Below are 20,076 nucleotides of genomic sequence, written 5' to 3' on the forward strand. Positions count from 1 at the left end.
TGCAAAGAAGAACCACCCAAAGATGGGTTAAAACCTGACTATAACAAATGACAATTTTTTCCCCTCATGGCAGCTACAGGCCCTCCATCAGCGACTGTGCTCACAGACTTTTAATACTTACTTCCTCCGGGCACTTCCTTTAGTATTTGAACTCTGAAATTAGCATCGCTTTCCTCCTGTGGGTTGTCCAATGAACTAGCCCCAGAAGCTGAAGTTGACTGTGTTGCAGCTGTTGATGTCGATGCCGTTGCCATTGGTGTTGCTGTTGGTGTTGCCGTTGCCGTTGCTGCTGCTGCCGCCGCCGCCGCCGTTGCTGTTGCTGCCACCGTCGCTGTTGCTGCCGTTGCCGCTGTTGTTGTTGCTGCCATTGCTGTTGCTGCCGTTGCCGTTGCCGCCGTTGCCGCCACTGCCGCCGCTGTTGCCGCCACCGGGGTTGCTGTTGCTCTTTGGCCATGTGGGGAGCGACTGAGACTTCCTGATCCTCTACCAACTGTGCCACCAGCTCTGTAGACCAACCCGTCACTTAAGCTATTCAGCTCGTTGAGCAGAGCATCCAAATCACTTCTCAGAACGCTAGCTTCATCCATAGCTTCATCCATAGCTTCAACTGACTGTGATGATGCGCTACCTGAAAATTGATCATCTTCCAACTGTTCTTCGCTTTCATCTGGATCTATACTTGCATCTGGAAATCACATTAAGATATAGAATTGAGAGAGGCCTCATTGGCTCACAAAGTTTGGTTCCTCATTTAGGGGCAAATTACCACCAGGTATTACTTTCTTCAAATTAGAGAGGATAAAATTAATTCAAGTGACTATGGTGCAAAAAGCTCCTGACAGATATTATTCAAATTCAAGAAGATGACCCTAAGCACCTTTTCCCTTTGCATGATGAATACCTACAGGAAATGGTAGAATTAAAACAAGGTACCCATTCTGTTGGCTTGGAACTGCACTAGTTTGCCTCAGGATGTTTTGACTTCTCCATTGTAAACATAAATTGTCAGAAGCTTCTTGCTTATGTTGAAGGATTATACTAGAAATTAGTAAAAAGGAGAAAGTCATAGTTCTCTACAGGACATATGACCTCAGGGCTGGGTTGCAAGAGGACCCAGCTCACATCTGATTTGGTGAGGGCTGACAAAGCACAGAAAAGCTTTAAGGAAGACTGGCTAATGATTTCTGCACACTCTAAGGAATGATAGCTGCTGATTTGTGCGGATTAGGAAAGGGAAGAGAAACAAGGTGATTATGAAGAAGAATCATCATTAATACCAAAATATAAAGGGGTGGAACAGCACTTGGAAGACATCAGCAAGGGCAATGTTGACTATTGTGAATGGCTATTTAATGAGTGAACAATAACTAAAGCAGGACCAATGACTGAATGATATATGATGGAAAGGCAACATCGTGGGGATGATTTCAGGACCCCTAGATCTAGATCTGGAAGGGACCTTAGAGATCATTTAGGCCACTCTTCTCATTTACAGATAAGGAAACTGATGCTCCAAGCAGGTGAAGGATTATAAAAGTTAGTAAGTGGCTTATGTTACATATACATATGTGTATACACACATAAATTCATATATGTGTAAAGCCTTGTGTAAAGACCAGTACCAGCAAGTGCCCTAAATAAAGGGAATTAATAAATGCTTATTGGATGCAAGAGAGAACTCAAGCCAGAGCTATGTGAATAGGATACTCAGCCATCTTGGCCACTCTGCAAATTAGGAAGGCCAAAATGAGAAGGAGAGTCCTAGAGCAACAACATTTCATTAAAAAAAGGCTAATTGTTTTGGAAAATGGTGGGAAAAAAAAACATAGAACGATGAACCATACCTTTGTATAATGGATCAGGTCTTTGGAGACCTGCAGATGATGATGGCGAAGATGATGCCGACACCAGTGGTGCCTCCGATGCTGATGCCTCTGATGTAGATGCCTCTGATGCCAATGCCACTGATGCTGATGCCATTGCTGCTTCCACTGATGCCGATGCCATCGCTGCTGCTGCTGCCACCGATGCTGATGCCTCTGATGCTGATGCCATCGCTGCTGCTGCTGCCTCTGATGCCGATGCCACTGATGCTGTTGCCGTTGCTGCTGCCGCCGCCAATACTGATTTCTCTGATGTTGATGCTTCCATTGCCACCGATGCCGATGCCGTTGCTGCTGCTGCCGCCACCAATACTGTTGCCTCTGATGTTGATGCTTCCGATGCCACCGATGCCGATGCCACCGATGCCGATGCCGATGCCACCGATGCCGATGCCACCGATGCTGATGCTGTTGATGCTGCTGATACAGCCGATGGGAATGATCTCGATGGGAATGCCCTCGAAAGGTATGCCTTCGATGAGAATGACCTTGATGGGGATCCCGATGACCTTGATGGGGATCCCGATGACCTCGACGGGGATCCTGACCTTGATGAGGATCCTGACGACCTCGACGGGGATGCAGATGACCTCGATAGGCTTGCCAATGACCTTGATGCCAATGCTGCCTTTCCACTGGAGTGTAACTTCTTTGATGTAGATGGGGACAAGCTTCGCCGTTTCCTCGGCGATCCCATAGAGTGATGGTCTCCAGAGCGCTTCGTTTTGTGCTGAGGCCTTGTCACAAACTCATCAGCTTCATCAATCATCATCCCCTAAAAGGCATCAATTAATGAATTTCAATAAGTAACAAAAAAATAAAAGATACAGGTTTAATTCTTCAAAGATTATGGTATGCTGACCCAGTCATCTAATGTCATTAGAAGAATATTGATAACAAAAAGCCTCATTAAAAGCAGTTTCCAAAAGGCCATACAGTCTATTCTCCTCATGTTCATTTCTAGGCCTAGCCCGTAATCCATCTATAGTGTCTGTCTCAAAATATGTATGCTGATAGACAAGCTTTGTAGGTTGTCCATCCAACTGTATAGCATAGCCCGGTCTCAGACATTCTTCACCCACCTAATTTTTCTTGTATCACGTTAGATCAAGTTGCTCTAAATCTTGTAAGACTTTGAAATATATCAGAGGAGCATTCTTAGGCCATTGCCTTGTGCTTCTCAATCTAACTTTTTAAAGTCAACAAACACAGGAATATTTTGCATTCTCTAAACCTTTCAGTTAATTATGTAAAGACATGGTAAACTATAGACTATCCTTCAAGAATGTACATTCTTCTTGCCTCCAAAAACCAAAAAATGATTCTAAGGAGCAGCTGGGTTGCACTTCTGTGCATAGAGCATTGTTATGGGAGTCAAATCCAGCCTTAGAACTTACTAGCTTTGTAAGCCTGAATAAGTTACTTCACATCCTGCCACCTCCCCAAAAGAATAAACCTTCCTTTCCTTCTGAACTCATCTCTTATATTTGATGCTCCAGCCAAACTTGCCCACCCTGTCCCTAAATTGAATTATTTACTTTCCTGTTTAGCCTTCTTTCCTCTCAATTCTCTTTCTCCACTACAAAAACTGTAGCAGGACTATTCATTCACTATAGCAATTCATGTTTAAGAACCAGCAAACATCAAGAGAAATGACAATGTTTTTAGCTGATGGCAGTGGCAATGATCAGAGTACCACAGGAGCCTCCCATCTCCAATTAGGATTTTCGTTCAGCAGGAAACTGATGGTAGTTCAGAGGACTTTTCTAGTCCTTCAAAAGTAAGATGAGCAATTTTGGACCATAAGGATCTCATCAAGAAAAATAATACAGAGGGGTAACTAGATGGTGTAATGGATAGATCATTGGCCCTGGAGTCAGAGGACCTGAATTCAAATCTGGCTTCAGGCACTTACTAGCTATTCACCCTGATTTCCCCCCCCCCTCTAAAAAAAAAGTAAATATAATATGGAGCATCTGTTTGGGCAAAAATGAGACTGCATCTCTCACCTTCTTATCCTGCTTGAAAGGATTTCCAAAACCATGAAGTCTCTTTGGTTGTTCTGAATCAACCTCCCGAAGTGGAGGAGGCGCCGTCTTTAAATATTCTTGGTAGTTGCCCATTTGCATAATTGGAATACTGTGAGAGAAATCTGTGAGGATATGGAAAAAGCCAAGACCATCAGCAGCAGTGGTGGCAACAGTACCAGCACAAAATGAGTTTAAAAAGATGACCGATGCCATCTCGGTCATATCTGAACAATCCCATCCATATGTTGACCACTCTAATAATGTAGGAATTGTCCAAATCTTGTTCTTGCAATCCACTTACCTTCATTTTGCCCGACGACATTTGTAAATGTGTTCAGCAGACTGGCTCTCATTCTAGTTAGCTGGTCTAAAAGACAGCTCCGAGGAATATCAAAAGGATTCGTATATAGGTGAGGCTTTGCACCCTGTTTTAACAAAAGTGTAAGGAACCTCAATTAGGGTGGAACCTTTGATGCAAAACATAAACACAATTTTGTTTAAATGATTAAGAGTGATTTAACAGAGGAGGACTCCGGGATGATGGTGGAGTAGGTCAGAAAATTCCAAGCTGTCCAGATTTCCCCCACAAACAAAACAAAATTGCACCTCAGGGTGAATATAGACCAGTGAAAAGGGCAGAAAAGGGGTCCCTGGATAACCCCCCAAAATTGGAAGACCCCAGGACCTAGGTTTAACCTAGGTAGGAAGTATAAACACCTCCAAGCTACTCAGCAGAAACAGCTGGTAGCCTCATTTAGAACCCCAGGAACTTTCACCTCCTGAACAGCCTGGGGAGTAGAGGGTCTGAGTTGGGCAGACTGAGGGAACCACGACTGATTAGAAATGCTAGACTCAGCTGTGCTGCAGAGCCACAGCCGTGGACAAGAAGGAACCAGCACACCAGGAGTACAGAGGGAGTGGGGCAGGGACACTGTTGGCTGCTGGCACTTGCAGGAGGGGGGAAACTCTTGATTTGGGGTTCCAGGTCAGAGGAGAGAGCTGAAATGAAGTGAGATATACCATTCCCCCCACCACAGAATTAGAGGTGGTTACAATAATAAGTTCTCATTTAAAAAAATGAGCAAAGGAGAAAGACCCCAAACCTAGAAATTTCCTATGGGAATAAAGAAGAGTGGAGTTCATCTTCACAGGAAGACAGTAAAGTTGAAAAAAAAAAAACCTCTTCTACTACCAAGAGTAACTTTAACTCCCTGCCCAGATAGAATTTATAGAAAAACTCCAGAGAAAATTTTATAAGAAACAAACCAAAAAAAGTCCCTAATTCAAATATGCTGGAGCTACAATTAGAATTGTATAGGATTTTATAAGCAGCTACAATAAAATACTGCACATCTTGGAATACATATATCAAAAGTCAAAAGAATTAGGCCTGCAGAAAAAAATATATCCAACAAAATTATAATATCAAATGAAAAAATATGGACAGTCATCGAACTCAGATTTTGTCTCAAACAAACCAGAACTCAACAGAAAATTTAACTTAAAAGAGCCAACATGAAAGATTAATTTCAAGGGACTCAATAAGGACAAATTTTGTATTTTATTCGTGGAAATGTAAACTGTATGTCTAAGATTTACATCAATAATTAGGTAGTCCAAAAGAACAATTGGGGCAGAGCTAAGATCTGACTCTAAAAAGCCAAACTGTCTAGACCAGTGGTCCTCAAACTTTTAAAATAGGAGGCCAGTTCACTGTCCCTCAGACTGTTGGACTATAGGACAAACAAAAAGTCACACTCTTTTTCCGCCCCTCAGCCCATTTGCCATAACCCGGCCGCATCTGGCCCCTGGGCCATAGTTTGAGAACCCCTGGTCTAGGAAAAGGTAAAAATAGCAATCATGCTATACAAATGAAGTGCAGAGGAAGAACCGACACAGTGGCCTTAGATAGGGGCCATATACCATGAAGGGTATAGCACCCTATAATCGATAAAAAATAAGGGGGGGAGAGAATAGGATAAGGTGGGGTAGAGAAGGGTGTTTAGATGAGCAGGAGTAAATATTGGATTGCTTGCTGTCTGGGAGAAGGGAGTGAGGAAGGGAGGGAGAAAGATCTGGAACACAAGGATTTGCAAAGCTGAATGTTGAAAACTGTCTTTGCTTGTATTTGGAAAAATAAAAAGCTATTTAAAAAAGAAAAAAAGTTGATTAATAAAAGAAACTTGATGAGCAAAAAACGAAAACAACAACAAAAAAAGAATTCTTATTATTCCAAATCTCAGGTTCTATAGAAAATATCCATATCTTCAAGCTAATACTTAAAGCTGCTCCTTCTTCTAACCTTTCCTGTTTCAGAGGCCATCATCATCTTTTCAGTGTCTCTAGTTGCTAGTCTCAGCATTTTCCCCTTTGTTCCTCCCCCAAAGTGCTTATTCTTTCTACCTCCACACCATCTCTCTGATCTAACCCCTTCTATCCAATCTCAGCCACCATTTTAGTTCAGACCTCATTACCTCTGTTCTAAATTATCACAACAGCCTCCACACTGGTTTTCCTGCCTCAAGTCTCTCCCCATTTAGTCTCTTTTCCAGACCCTGGAAGAGTTAAACCTGGATCTGAACATGTCACAATCCTGCTTGACCAACTCCAGTGCTTCCCTGTTGAGTCTAGGATCAAATATAAAGTGTTCCATAAACTGGTCCCTTCTTATCATTCCAGCCTCTGTAGACATTACTGTCTCTCTCCCACTCTGCAATCTAGTCCTTGTGGCCTCCTCTTTGTTGCTGCCATGTGACACAACAGCCTCTATTTCCTAGCTAGATGTCTTTTCTCTGGCCAGTTCTTCCCTCCAACATCAAAAGCCTCTTCCTTGAAGAGGCAGCTCAGCCACTGTCTGTTGCATGAAGTTTTTTAGGGAAAGCATGAAACTTTTCCTGATCCCCCCCCCAAATGGCTAGAGCCCCTCCACCCCAAACTATCTGGCCTACAACCACTTTGGCTAGATTTGTATTTATTCATTGTACATTTTTGCTCTAAATATTTCAGTTCTTATACTCAAAAGACTATCAAACTGTCCATACCCTTTGATCTAGCAGTGTCTCTACTGGGTCTGTATCCCAAAGAGATCACAAAAGAGGGGAAAGGGCCTATATGTACAAAAATGTTTGTGGCAGCCCTCTTTGTAGTTGCAAGGAACTGGAAACTGAGTGGATGCCCATCAGCTGGGGAATGGCTGAATAAGTTATGGTATATGGATGTGATGGATTATTGCTCTGTAAGAAATGAACAGCAGGATGATTTCAGAAAGGCCTGGAGAGACTTATAGGAACTGATGCTGAGTGAAATGAGCAGAACTAGATCATTTATACATGGCAACAATAAGATTATATGATGATCAATCCTGATAAACGTGGCTCTTTTCAACAATGAGATGATTCAGGCCAGTTCCAATGATCTTGTATGAAGAGAGCCATCTTACACCCAGAGAGAGGACTCTGGGGACTGAGTGTGGAGCACAACATAGTTTTTTCACCTTTTTTGTTGCTGTTTGCTTTTTTTTCCTCATGTTTTTCCTTTTTGATTTGATTTTTCTTGTGCAGCATGTTTAATGTGGAAAATATATATGGAAGAATTGTACATGTTTTAAACTATATTGGATTACTTGCTGTCTAGGGGAGGAGGTGAGAAAAAAGGTGGGAGAAAAATTTGGAACATGAGGTTTTGTAAGGGTGAATGCTGAAAACTATCTTTGCGTGGATTTTGAAAATCAAAAGCTATTATTAAAAAAATTTACTAGAAGAACCTAAAGGAGCAAAAGCAAGAGGAATGGAGAGAGCTAGAGTATAAACCTTCCCACAACTGCTACTTCAGTCTAGGCTAATTATAAAATTATGGGAATCAAGTTATGCTTGGATATCATAGCTGATCAGCTTAATTAGGGATGGACTGATCTATTCAAACTAATAACTCTGTCAGTATGAAAATAACCCATCTGAGCCAAGGTTAAAAAATATTTCAGTTCTTATTATCTACCCCAGGAGAATGTAAGCCCCTTAAAAGTAGGATTGTTTTTTTCTCTGTACTTGTATCCTTAGTGCCTGGCAAATAGGAGGTATTTATAAATGGTTAAATGATTGTGTATTCTTTACCTTCTTTGGGAGTGCTAATTCGAACGTAGGCTGTTCTTTTCCATTCAGCTCTATCAGGCTCACATGAGTACTTGAGGACAAAGGCTTAAGATGTGAGTGAAAGTCAGCACTAGAAATCACGGAGAAAGTTTTCACTTTGATTCCAGTCTCAACTGGAGGTTTCTTCCCCACCAGTGCATTTCTTTTCTCAGCCTCAACTTTGCTCTAAAAGAGAAGCACATAGCATGCGAAAACAGACTCAGTATCTTTGTTTAGTCAACAATATTGAAAAGAATTCTTTTGGAGATCCCCAACAACTTTTCCCCTACCATATCATAATTATCCTAAATGGCTGAAACAATGGACAACCCTGTGTTTCTCCTAAGACGACCACTCATTTCCTTGAAGTCAACAAACGGAACTAGTGACTGAGAGTGATGTTGCCCAGTTGGGTGAAGAAAGACAAATATCTTCAGTAATAACTGCTTTACCTTCCAATTTGAGTCTTATTGGTCATCGACTCTAGAGAACTTTGAGGTCATTTTGGTGGGCTTACAGAGTAGGAAACCAAAGCCCAGGGGAGCTGAATTACTTGCCCATCTTATAGGTAACAGAGCTGGGATGCCCACCCTGCTTACCCTGACTCCAAGGCCAATGATCTTTCCAAAGCATTCACACTGGGAAAACATTATGACTTAATCATAAGAAGAAAAAACAAATCCCAGAGGAAAAATCTGGTTCACACAAACTTTGAAGAACGCTGTTCAGTTGGGATTGATTTTCCATTTGGGGGTTTCTTGGCAGAGATAATGAAGTGGTTTTCAGTCTCCTTCTCCAGCTCACTTGGGAGACACTGACACTGGACCACTCAGCATAACACACCCTCATCAGAGAAGGTACTGTGCCGTTGTAACTTGGCTCTATGGTGGTGATTCATTTTGGTCCTCTTCAAGAACGAAGGACAACCACCAACAACCACCACCATTTCAGATGAGGAGACTGAGGCAAACAGTAGTGACTAGCTCAGGGTCACACAGCTAGGAAGTAACTGGATTTGAATTCAGATGAATGAAAAGGCTAAGCTTTCTCAGCTAGTATTTACTAAGAAATCAAAAAGAATGCATTTAGGGTTTGCTTAGCAATTCCTTTAAAAAAAATCTAAACGTGACCACCTCAGTATAGGACGAGGCAGGAACACCCTCTGTCAGTGCAAGTCAGCCCCTTTTCTCTAACATCTATAGATATGGAAAACTGACTGAGTGGATGTTAGGGGGAGAAAGTTGTAGATTTCAATTTTTCAAACAAACTTTTGCTTGAGAACAAAAGGTTATAGAAAAGCATAGTCACTAATTCTCTATCACTGGACACACTCTATGTCTTCTAGAAATCTAAGCTAGGTGACGCCAGTGTACTCTGATACACTGAGCATTGGGCCTGGAGTAAAAAAAAAAAATGAGTTCAAATCCAGTCTCATACACCTACTATGGGCTGTGTGATCCTGGGCCAGTTACTTATTCCTGTTTGCCTTGGCTTCTTCATCTGTAAAATTAAGAAAATAACAGCACCTACCTCAAAGGATCAAATGAGACCATATTTATAAAACACTTAGAATAGTGCTAGGCACATAGTAGGCTCTTAATAAATGCTAAACCCCTTCCCCTTTCCTGTCATGTTTAATGGTCCCAAGGAATGTGGAAGACTTTGCAGCTTAGCAAGTGCATTTTGGGTAATAGTGGGCAACAGTCTCTAATGGGATTTAGTACATTCCCATGCTGCCTTCTTGATTCTTTGGGACTTTTTCTACTAGGCTAAAGAATCATCTTCACTTTGGAAGTTCACCAAGCTCTTGAACTTCACAAAAGCACCCATTGCCTCTTCATCCTCTTCTATTGTCTAGTTCCCCCCTGAACCTACACTTTCAAGAGGTTTGTTGAATCTATGCCTCCATTTCCTGATAAAAAAGGAATGACATCAAATTTCCTAAAAAATGGGAATGTGAAACAAAGACACATCTTTGGAGTTAGAAAGACACAGTCTCTGAGACTGTGACTGAAGGAAAAGCCATTTAACTCGGCAGCATCCCAAGAGGGGACTAAGCTAGTAAGTGACAGATGAGCATTGGGGGAGGGAGTTTCTACACCAAAGCTAGAGGTCTAGAATCAATCAAAAGAAAACTGAACGAGGGATGCTTTAAGCCAGAACTCAGAAACTAGATTTGAAGTGAGGAGAAAACATGGCCTGCTAGACAAGATCTGCCAAGTCTCTGATCCTCTCAGAGCTACCTGTCTGGTACAAACTGGCAGTGGAAAGGAGGAAAGAGATGGTAGCACACCTTACTAACAAATCGCTAATTGTACTTCAAGGGACAGTGATAATCTCATTGTCAATAATCCAGAAGGTATAAATATATACATACATTTTATACATTTATACATATTTATACCAATTTATAAAATTTCATAGTGAATGAGAAAATACACTTCAAAGGGCAAAGCCTTTTTAGTTTACATTTATAATTTTTTACAATGAAAATTCAAGTTAAAAATATTACCTGTTGGTTGAGTTTTTTAAGGTAAGTGATGATGCTGTAACTAAGTCCAGATTCTAAATTTTCTATCACCAAATTGGAAGCACCCATAAACCTTAGTGCTTTTTTTAATGGCTATAAGGAAACAAAATATACCATTAGTGTGAACAGAACAAAATTTAAAACACTTCAAAATTCAGTTCAAGGACATGGTTCATTACTCAGAATTAAAAAAAAAAATACTGATGCATAGAGCTACATGTGAGACATTAAGGAGTTATTAAAAAAAAAAGGAGATATCATAAAGCAGGGGAAGGTACAGGAAATTAAAACACCAGAAGAGAGGGGAAAGCAACTTAGAATAATAAACTGCTGCTTCTCCATCTCTAGATACTGGTCCCTAAAGTTATTCTAGAACAAGTCAAAGGTCATGATGCTTATTTTCTTTTTACATGTAAACCAATGAATGGATGGAGGGGCTTAAGTTTCAGGTTTCTCCAGTCAAGCTTGGAAATGTATTAGAGGATGGAATTAGTGTGACCTGTCTAGCCCCAGTTACAATATGAGAGCTGAACAAATTCTCTTAACAGGTTTCTTGCATTGAGGCTTCAATTCGTAAAAATGAAAATGGGACAGACTAGGCAGCTTCTTGGTGATCCTTGTCCTTCCCTGTTGAGAATCTAACAAAGCATCTCTATTTATTTGTTTGTTTTTCTGAGGCAATTGGGATTAAGTGACTTGCCCAGGGTCACAACTAGGAAGTGTTAAGTGTCTGAGACCACATTTGCTGGTGCTCTATCCACTGCGCCACTGAGCTGTCCCTTTTCATAGCATTTTTAAAACAATTAAGCACTAATGGTTTATGTCAAGAGAGCAGTGAGACCCCAACAACATGCACACAATATATGATCATAACTAAGTTTATTCTTATAATCCAAAGGAGATGGTCCCAGTTCCAGTCCCAGAATGTGAGTTTTACAAATTAAATTGAGGGGAGCCATCTTAGAATCTTTATGGCATCAGAAGACAAATTCAGAAGGAAAAAAAGGCAAAAAACCCATATAGTCTAAGGATTGAAAAGCTGCATTTTGTTCCTTCGTGATGTTACAAATTACTGCATAGCCCTCTAGTTGCTATGGTAGGTAACAAGGAGAGAAATCATACTGCCAGTCAGGAGCTTATGCGTCACTGCTCTCTGGAACCAGTAAACATCTCTTTGAATTCTGCATACACACGTACATACATACAAATGTGTATATACATATATATATATGTGTATATATATATATATATATATTTTTTTTTTTTAAATATATATTTGTATATTACTGCATAGCCCTCTAGTTGCTATGGTAGGTAACAAGGAGAGAAATCATACTGCCAGTCAGGAGCTTATGCGTCACTGCTCTCTGGAACCAATAAACATCTCTTTGAATTCTGCATACACACGTACATACATACAAATGTGTATATACATATATATATATATATATATGTGTATATATATACTTATATATATATATATTTTTTTAAATATATATTTGTATATTACTGCATAGCCCTCTAGTTGCTATGGTAGGTAACAAGGAGAGAAATCATACTGCCAGTCAGGAGCTTATGCGTCACTGCTCTCTGGAACCAGTAACCATCTCTTTGAATTCTGCATACACACGTACATACATACCTACATACATATATGCATATATATATATAAAAAATGTATATTACATACTGATAGGAAGTATGAAGGCATGAATTTTAAGTATTCATCAAACTCCTGTAGCCACTTCGGGCTTGGATTAAGCTTGTGAACCCTGAACAATTCATCTATTATGGGAAACAAAATGAGAAAAGATTGCATTATTCCCAACTGTGAGTTTCAACATCTATTCAAATGAGCAAATCCGTATTGTCGCCGTGTTCAGAGCTGTGACTGGGAATTCTTGTATCTGGGCAAATTGAATTGGGGGAAGGGTGAGCCTAGAGAGAGGGGTACCATGGCAACAGGAGGCTGAGAGTGCCGGTGACACTAGGGCTGGTGGAGGACTGAGAGAAAAAGGGATGGATGGTAGGGCACTGAAGCTCTGCTCTAATTGTTTTTGATCAGAGCTGAAATTCACTGATGACTTTCCATAATAAGGCATTTCTCTCATTAATGGCCTAATTTAAAGGTTAAAGAATAAAAATTATATTCTCTGGTAGTGTGTAAAAAAGCAAATGCTTGCAGACTAAATGAATCTATGGATTCTTCTCAATCAATTTGTGCCATTACAAAAATCATTACTAATTCTTCTTTTTTAACTTGAAGAATTACAATTCTTCTTTTTTAACTTGAATTTTATAATGATAATATATATTTGGTGCAAAATGATGACCTAAGGAACTGTGTCAAAGATCTATTTAAGGGATCACCAGTTCTGAGGAGGAAGGGCTTTTCTGAATTCATGCAGCGCTACTACTTCATTTTACAGAAGAGGAAACTGAGTCCCCAAGAACTTTGCCTAGGCCACATAGCTAATAAGGGACACAGATGGGACTTGAAGCCTGGTTCTCTGGCTATAAAGCCCCTCTCCTTCTGCCACCTTCCATATTCCACCTGAGAATTCAGATCTGGACAAATCAATGTATGGTTCTCTTGGAATAACACTGAGGGCTGGATCTCAAAAATAAATGACGACAACAAGAAATAAACCAAGCAACCATCTTCTCCTTCCCCTCCTCCCCCTTCAGTTCAGTCTGATCTCCCACCAGATCTATAATGGATAAATCGGTAGTTTAGTCAGTCTTCTGCATCTTTATGCTGGCTATTTTAATTGGTTTGATAGATCTGCTATTTTTACACAAATGTCCTTTCTTGTTTTTGCTTATTTGAGAGCTGAAAGGCACCTCTGAGGTCACTGAGTCTTAAGGCCTCTTTTTAAAGAGGAGGAAACAGTCTCTGCCCACACAGTACCTCTCACATCCATATCTATCTCCTTTCCTCTTCACTCCCATGGCAACCACTCCAGCGCAGGGCCTCATTCCCATTAGCCTGACAATTGTGAGAGCTTCCTGACACAACGCCCAGCCTCTAATCTCTTCTCTCACAAATCCATCCTATACTCCATCATAAAAGTAATCAGAATGCACAGGTCTAATCATGCAACCCCCTTTACTACAAAATTTCTAATGGCTCCCCACTGCCTACCCAATTAAGTTTATACTCCTCTGCCTAATATTTAATGCCCTGTCTTATTTTGCAGCGTCAGAGCTGAAAGGGATCCTTCAATCCAAAATCAGGTTCAATTAGCAACAATCAATTAATTCACAGTATCGATACAACGGTTATTGACAATTTATTCACAGTACTGATCCGAAGGATCTTACTTAAATTATATGTAATTAATCAACTGCAATTAGCCCAACTGAAATTGCTATTAGAAAATCAACAGTTGTTATACTTAAAATTATATCATTCTTTTATATATCACCAGGTAGGCACTGAATATCATCAACAGGGAGGGGGCTTGCAAGCCTTTTGGTAAAGCATCCATCAGTCTTTTTTTTGAAAAAGCTTTTGAAAAAAAGCTACTGATAAAAATTCCGGAAGCCAGGAGGAACACGGTGTGCATACTAGAAGGGTAGGGGGCACCCCCCCCACCCTAGCAGATTGCTAATTGCACTTAGTTCTCAGAAACCGGGGGCTACTTGTCCACTGGATTAACAAGGAAATGGCTAAGACACTTAGGCAACTGGCATTTCTTAAGTACCTACTATGTGCCAGGCATCCTACTGAGCACCAGAGATACAAAAAAAGGCAAAACCTTGGTCCCTGCCTAGAGAAATTCTTGTTGTAATGGTGGAAACAGGATGTAAATAACATTGCATGTCATACAAGAGCAGAGATTTAGGAGGAAGGAAATCTGGGAGGGATGGCATTCACTGGGCAGGGAGATGGGGAGAGGAAGATGTAGAAGAGGGGATGTGAGCCGAATCTGAAAGGAGATTAGGGAATCTGGAAGGTAGAGGTGAGGGGCCAAGCATTCCACACATGGGAGTGAGATGTCACCTACTGGAGGAAAGCAAGGTGACCTGGGTAGCTGAACTGTACATAGTAAGACAGGTCAGAAGGGGCTAGGCTGTGAAAAGCATCACATGCCAGAGAGGCTTGTTATGTGATCTTAGAAGTAATAGAGGGGGGTGGTCCACTTCACTTTACTGAGTAGGGGTTAAAATGGTCAGGAAATTAATGACATCCATTAATTAATGACTGAGAAGGCAGTCTCTCCAAATTTTTTCCTTTAAAGTGCTGCCTTGCTATGGTGATTGTTCCCCAAAGATTAGGTCCTTATTCCACCATTCTGACCTCAAGAAATTGAGTATTTCAAACATACACATAAGGATGTCTCTTTTTTGTCCTTCATTTCCAAGGCAGTTCCAAAAAACACATTTTACCTACCTAAAAGTGGGAGCAAGACAGGGTAGTTGTAAGGCAGGACAATGAGATTGACGCATGTCAAAGAGGTACTCGCTTTCAGGTACCCAAATGGGTGCTCCAGGCCACTGTGCTTCCCGCTGTTAGCCACAAACACCTAATGAGAAGAGAAAGAAAGTCCTGAGTGAGAAAACCTTCCTGGTTAGGAAGAGCCCAGGGCCCAGCAAGAGCACACATTCTGGAGATAACATATGGAACGAAAGCAGAGGATCATGCTGAAAAATCCAAGGCCAGTCCTCAGCTGGCAACAAAGCACCTTCCCCAGAACCAGTCTTAGGATGGAAGGAGTCTCAGGATGAGCACTCCCATTTACAGTTCAAGAAACTGGGTTTCTCAAGAGGTGACATGACTTTGCTTAAAGTTGGAGCCCAGGCTCTCGGACTCAATACCTCTTAGTACCCCGTCACAGTGAATCCTCCCAAACCCAATGAAAGCCAAGATGTTATGCTACTGAGGGCAAGGCACATATATTGGCCATTAAAACACTCTTTTCCCCCTCTTCCTCATAAAAAGAACTTGACTCCTGGGGAGGAGGGGACAAGAAGAAGGCATTTGTTTGGATCAAGAGGAATTCCTTTTCCCTTTTAGGCTGTGAAAATCAGCAAGTGTGGGCACTGGGCAGACTAATGGGTTCAGAGACTCAGCTACACCTATGGCCTTGGGAAAGTCCCTTTATTTCTCTGAGTCTGTTTCTTCCATCAACCAACCAATGGATCAACAAAGGATTTATTAAGCTCCTACTATACACTGTACTAGGCCCTAGGGATTGCTGTAGTGATAATCTGTCCTTCCTTCTCGAATAGGACCATGCCATCAGGGAGGCGATGCCATTACATGCAAGAGAAATGGATTTGAGTGAGGGGGGGCATACAAAGACATCAGTCCCTTCCAAAAGGCACTTAAATTCTCATCTGTACAATTAAGGGGTGGACTAGGTGCCCTCTGAAGTCTCTTCCAGCTCAGAACTTCTGATCTTAACACTACCAATCTATCACTACCCCATGATCTAGAATAGCTAACTTTCCTAATAAGGAGGTCCTCCTGTTACCCTCACAAACACACCTGTTGCCAGATATTTCTTGGATTCCTCCCTCTCCCCCATCTGCTCATGGTCACAGGACAATAATCTGCTGCTGCTGCTGGAAGGGACTGGAGAGATCAACAAGTCCATCCTCCTCAATTTATATATAGAGAGAGTGATTCTCCTTATGCAAGATCCCTCACATCCTCATCCATCTCCCTTTCTTCCCCTTCTATTCCCATGGCCATTATTTTGGTATAGGTCTTCCCGAAATCTTGGAATGGCCACATCCTCCTGACTGTTCTCCCAATCTCTAGTTCCCATTCTCACTGATCCATCCTACATGATACTAGCAAAGTAATCCACCTAATACACAAATCTCATGTCATTTTCCTCCCCTTTCCTCTAAAATCCTTGCTTTCAATGGTTTCCTCCTCCCCCCTACCCTATTTAATCCATACTCCTTCACTTGATATTTGAACCCCTTCACAATTGCATAGAATCTGAGTTGGAAGGGAATACCTAACCCGGAGCTGAGTCAAAATCCCTCCCATAACACCCCTGGCTGAATGAGCACCCAGCTTTTGCTTGAAGACTTCCAGGAAAGGGAAGGTCTTTGAGCCAAGACTAGATGCATAAACTCTCTACCTTCTGAAGTAGCCCAACTTCTACCCAACTCTAATCATCAGAAGTTTTCCTTTCTGTTGAGCTTCCCCCCACTGGTCCTAGTTCTACTCTCTATGGCCAAGCAGCTAATCCTCCTTTTGTACATAGCAGCCCTACAACAACTTGGAGCTGGCCAGTACGTCCCCCTCCCCAACCCTTGTCTTCAAGTTAAGGATTCTCAGCTCCTTGAACCATCCTAGATATGACAGAGTCCCCGGTCTCCTCACCATTCTGGTTGCCCTCCTCTGGGCACTCTCCAGCTCGTCCCTCCTAAAATGTGGCGTCCAGAACTGAACACAACACTCCAGATGTTGTCTGACCAGGGCAGAGGACAGCGCAACCATCACCTCCCACCTTCTGGACGCTACGGAATACCAAAATCTCCAAAGAATCAAAATTGCAGGTCACCCAAAGGGGAATGGAAAGACTTGAGATGGACTTGATTTGACAAGCACATTGCCAACAATTAAGAGAATGAATGGCATGACTGCAGGGCTAGCAAAGGAGGTAGACTGATCATATAATGAGGCTGAGGGCTAAGTGACTGACAATCACTGGGCTAGCCTGATGCCCCTGTAATATTAGAGGAAGGGCCCCAGCACTTTCCATAGGGTGGGCCCTCTGGGATATGTAGAAGAACATGGGTCAAACAAAAGGGACAGGCATGGAGGGGCTGTGATCCATACCACTGGAAGGGAGACTGAGATTGCAGGGTTAAGTTATTTCAATCATATCCATCAGATTTCAAGAAAAATGGAGGCATGGAGCAACTTAATTAGAAGACTGAAGCAGAATTTAGTGTCATAACTGTCATGAGGAGGCAGTGAGATGGCTTACATAAGGCTCAATCCAATGATTCTGTGAAAGGGACATCAATTTGGGGGGTTATTGGAACTGATTGAAGCATACCATAAATGGATTACACCAATTCAGTTTCTTCAAATTTTTAACCCCTCATTCATCTCTTTTTCAGCCTTGCCAAATTTCCTTGCTTTTTACGCATTTGCCTATTTCCCTTTCTCTACAGTACACATGGAGTCAACTCGAAAAACCCTTCCCATAGTCAAAACCAAAATAATATATGATAGAAAAGATGGTTGTCAGCACAGGGCTTTGCAAATCTCCAAGTATCACATATGATGGGAGCTATATCAGTATTATTATGATGATTATACAAAGGAACAAAATTTCTTAGATTAATCTGGAAAGGATATATTATGGAAAAAAATTACAGGAAAAGATTAAATTTAAATTTGGGGAAGGAGGAAAGGAGAGAGGGCTCAGAACACCTGGAGCTGTAATCCCATTCCCACGGTGGGGAATTTCCCTCCATTGAAGTGTATTTGCAACTCAGATCTTAAGTCATAGTCTTAAAGAGAGTTGCCTGGAATATAAAAAATATTAAGTAACACACCCGCATGGTCATATGGGTAGCAGCCATCAAAGGCTGACCCTCTATCCTATATATTCATATGCTAGGTAATTAAGTGCTTGGTGATTCATTCCATTAAGCTGCCTCTCAGTGCTTCAGTACATAAATTCAGGGCACATATTTTGCTTTTAAGTTAGCCTGACTCTGCCCCCTTTAAATTTCTAGCTCCTTTATCTCCTGTTTTTGAACTCTTTTCCTTTGGCTAACAGGTTTTAGTTTCCAAGGGGAATTTTTGACAATTTCTCAATCCACAATGTAGATGAAGGAGCTGTCCACTTGCAAATCTTTTCTTGGAAAAGTAGAGAGAACCTCATCATCCCTGATCACTCAATGGTCTTACAGTGTAGAAAGAGAGGATAATTGGCCAATTACGATTCAGGGCTGAATTAATGTACTCATCATTAAGTTTTCTAAGTGAGGAGGTGACGTTACAGGGCAGATGTTACTTCAACTCTTCACTTTTGCTGTTCACAACCGCTACCTGTAACACACGGATATATGAGAGGCAATGTTATATTGGCTATAGAACTAGATCTGTGAGTCAGGAAAACCTGAGTTCGAATCTTGATTCAGGCACTAGCTGTGTGACCCCAAGAAAGGTAGTTTCTCTCTTTATGCCTCAGTCTCCTCATATGTAAAAGGAGGAGAATAATGGTACTTACCACCAGGGTGACTACGGAAACTAAATGAGATAATATGTAATTATTGTACATAAATAAAAATTCATATAAAATTGCATTATGTAATGAATGATGTAAAAAAACGCAAAGAAATGTAAAATTCTTTGCAAACCTTTATGCACCATAGAAATGTGAACTAGCTACCCCACAGGCAAAGATCCCATCACAGTCCCAGCAAGTTTCTGGGCTGGGAGATCTTTGATGAGAAAATCCAGTTTTTTTAGCTGGTATTTTTCCTGAAAGCTTAGAACCACTCTAGGAAATCAGGACTGCTGAGGCCACAGATCACTGGTTCTGTAGGCTACCTCATCCATCGAACACATGAGAGGTGAAGGGATTTGCCTGTGGTCACAAAGGAAGTGAGTGGCAGAGGCAGGTTTCAAATCTGGATCCTTTGGATCGGCCTTTTCATTGGATCATCCTGCCTAAAGACACTCCCACTACTAAAGTAGCTGGCAAAGCTTGCCTGAATCTTGGTGAGGTTGTGACTTGTCCAGGACACACAGACAGTGAGCATCAGAGGGGAGGTTTGTACTCAAACATTCTCAAATCCAAGGCCAGCTACTCTACCTCTGCTTGGACAAGTTGCCTAATGATACACATGGAGGCCTAAAACAATATGCTTGGTTATGGAAGCCCTTTGTTAGAATTTTCAAGACATTTTTCTCTCTCTCTCTCTCTCTCTCTCTCTCTCTCTCTCTCTCTCTCTCTCTCTCTCTCTTTCTAAAAATCTTCTTTTCCCTTCGAGGCACTGAGGAATTTGTTCCACTCTAACCAAGGAAACTGAGCAGAACAATGAGCTAATCCTAGAGAGGCTCTGCATGCATTTGTTACTAGATGAAGGTCAAGTACCTGCCAACAAGTCTGAGGTGACTTGCGATCCAAGATGTGCTGAGTTAACGCAGAAGGTTCAAGTTCGTATTTGTCGAAGGGCAGTTTTTCTATGAGCATGGGCTCACAGTCTACACAGAAGAATCGAATGATAGGGTGAGCTGCCCGAGGAGGCTGAAAGGAAGAGGAACAAGACCACCCGTTAATCGCCAAGCAAACTCCACCATGATCTCTGGCCAAACAACCCAACAACACTTTGTATTTTTAATAGTGCTCCCAGAGTGTTGGAAGATCTCTAGATGTGAACAATGACTTTCACAGGGGTCACCCAAACTGTTCACCTCCATCACCAGCTGCTACATTAAGGCAAATCAAACCAAAATCATAGCATTTCTAATTGGAAATATAGTGAAGGCAAGAGCTACCCTGGCCACGTGATTTTGT

The 20,076-nt window shown here is 41.5% G+C and overlaps 1 protein-coding gene across 1 annotated transcript in view; it reads right to left on the bottom strand.

Moving 5' to 3' along the window:
* Positions 1–20,076, bottom strand: part of LOC141548461 (integrator complex subunit 6-like) — a 59,042-nt gene that overhangs the window by 5,984 nt on the left and 32,982 nt on the right. Inside the window, exons 8-16 of the mRNA XM_074277349.1 lie at positions 19,654–19,806; positions 14,967–15,099; positions 12,261–12,355; positions 10,553–10,663; positions 8,023–8,226; positions 4,215–4,338; positions 3,893–4,035; positions 1,845–2,658; positions 122–685 (exon numbers count right to left, since the gene is read on the bottom strand). Of these exons, the coding sequence (XP_074133450.1) occupies positions 122–685; positions 1,845–2,658; positions 3,893–4,035; positions 4,215–4,338; positions 8,023–8,226; positions 10,553–10,663; positions 12,261–12,355; positions 14,967–15,099; positions 19,654–19,806 (2,341 nt within the window). The remainder of the gene's footprint in view (positions 1–121; positions 686–1,844; positions 2,659–3,892; positions 4,036–4,214; positions 4,339–8,022; positions 8,227–10,552; positions 10,664–12,260; positions 12,356–14,966; positions 15,100–19,653; positions 19,807–20,076) is intronic.

The sequence above is a fragment of the Sminthopsis crassicaudata genome, chromosome X (assembly GCF_048593235.1).
Source record: "Sminthopsis crassicaudata isolate SCR6 chromosome X, ASM4859323v1, whole genome shotgun sequence".
NCBI classification, from domain to species: domain Eukaryota; kingdom Metazoa; phylum Chordata; class Mammalia; order Dasyuromorphia; family Dasyuridae; genus Sminthopsis; species Sminthopsis crassicaudata.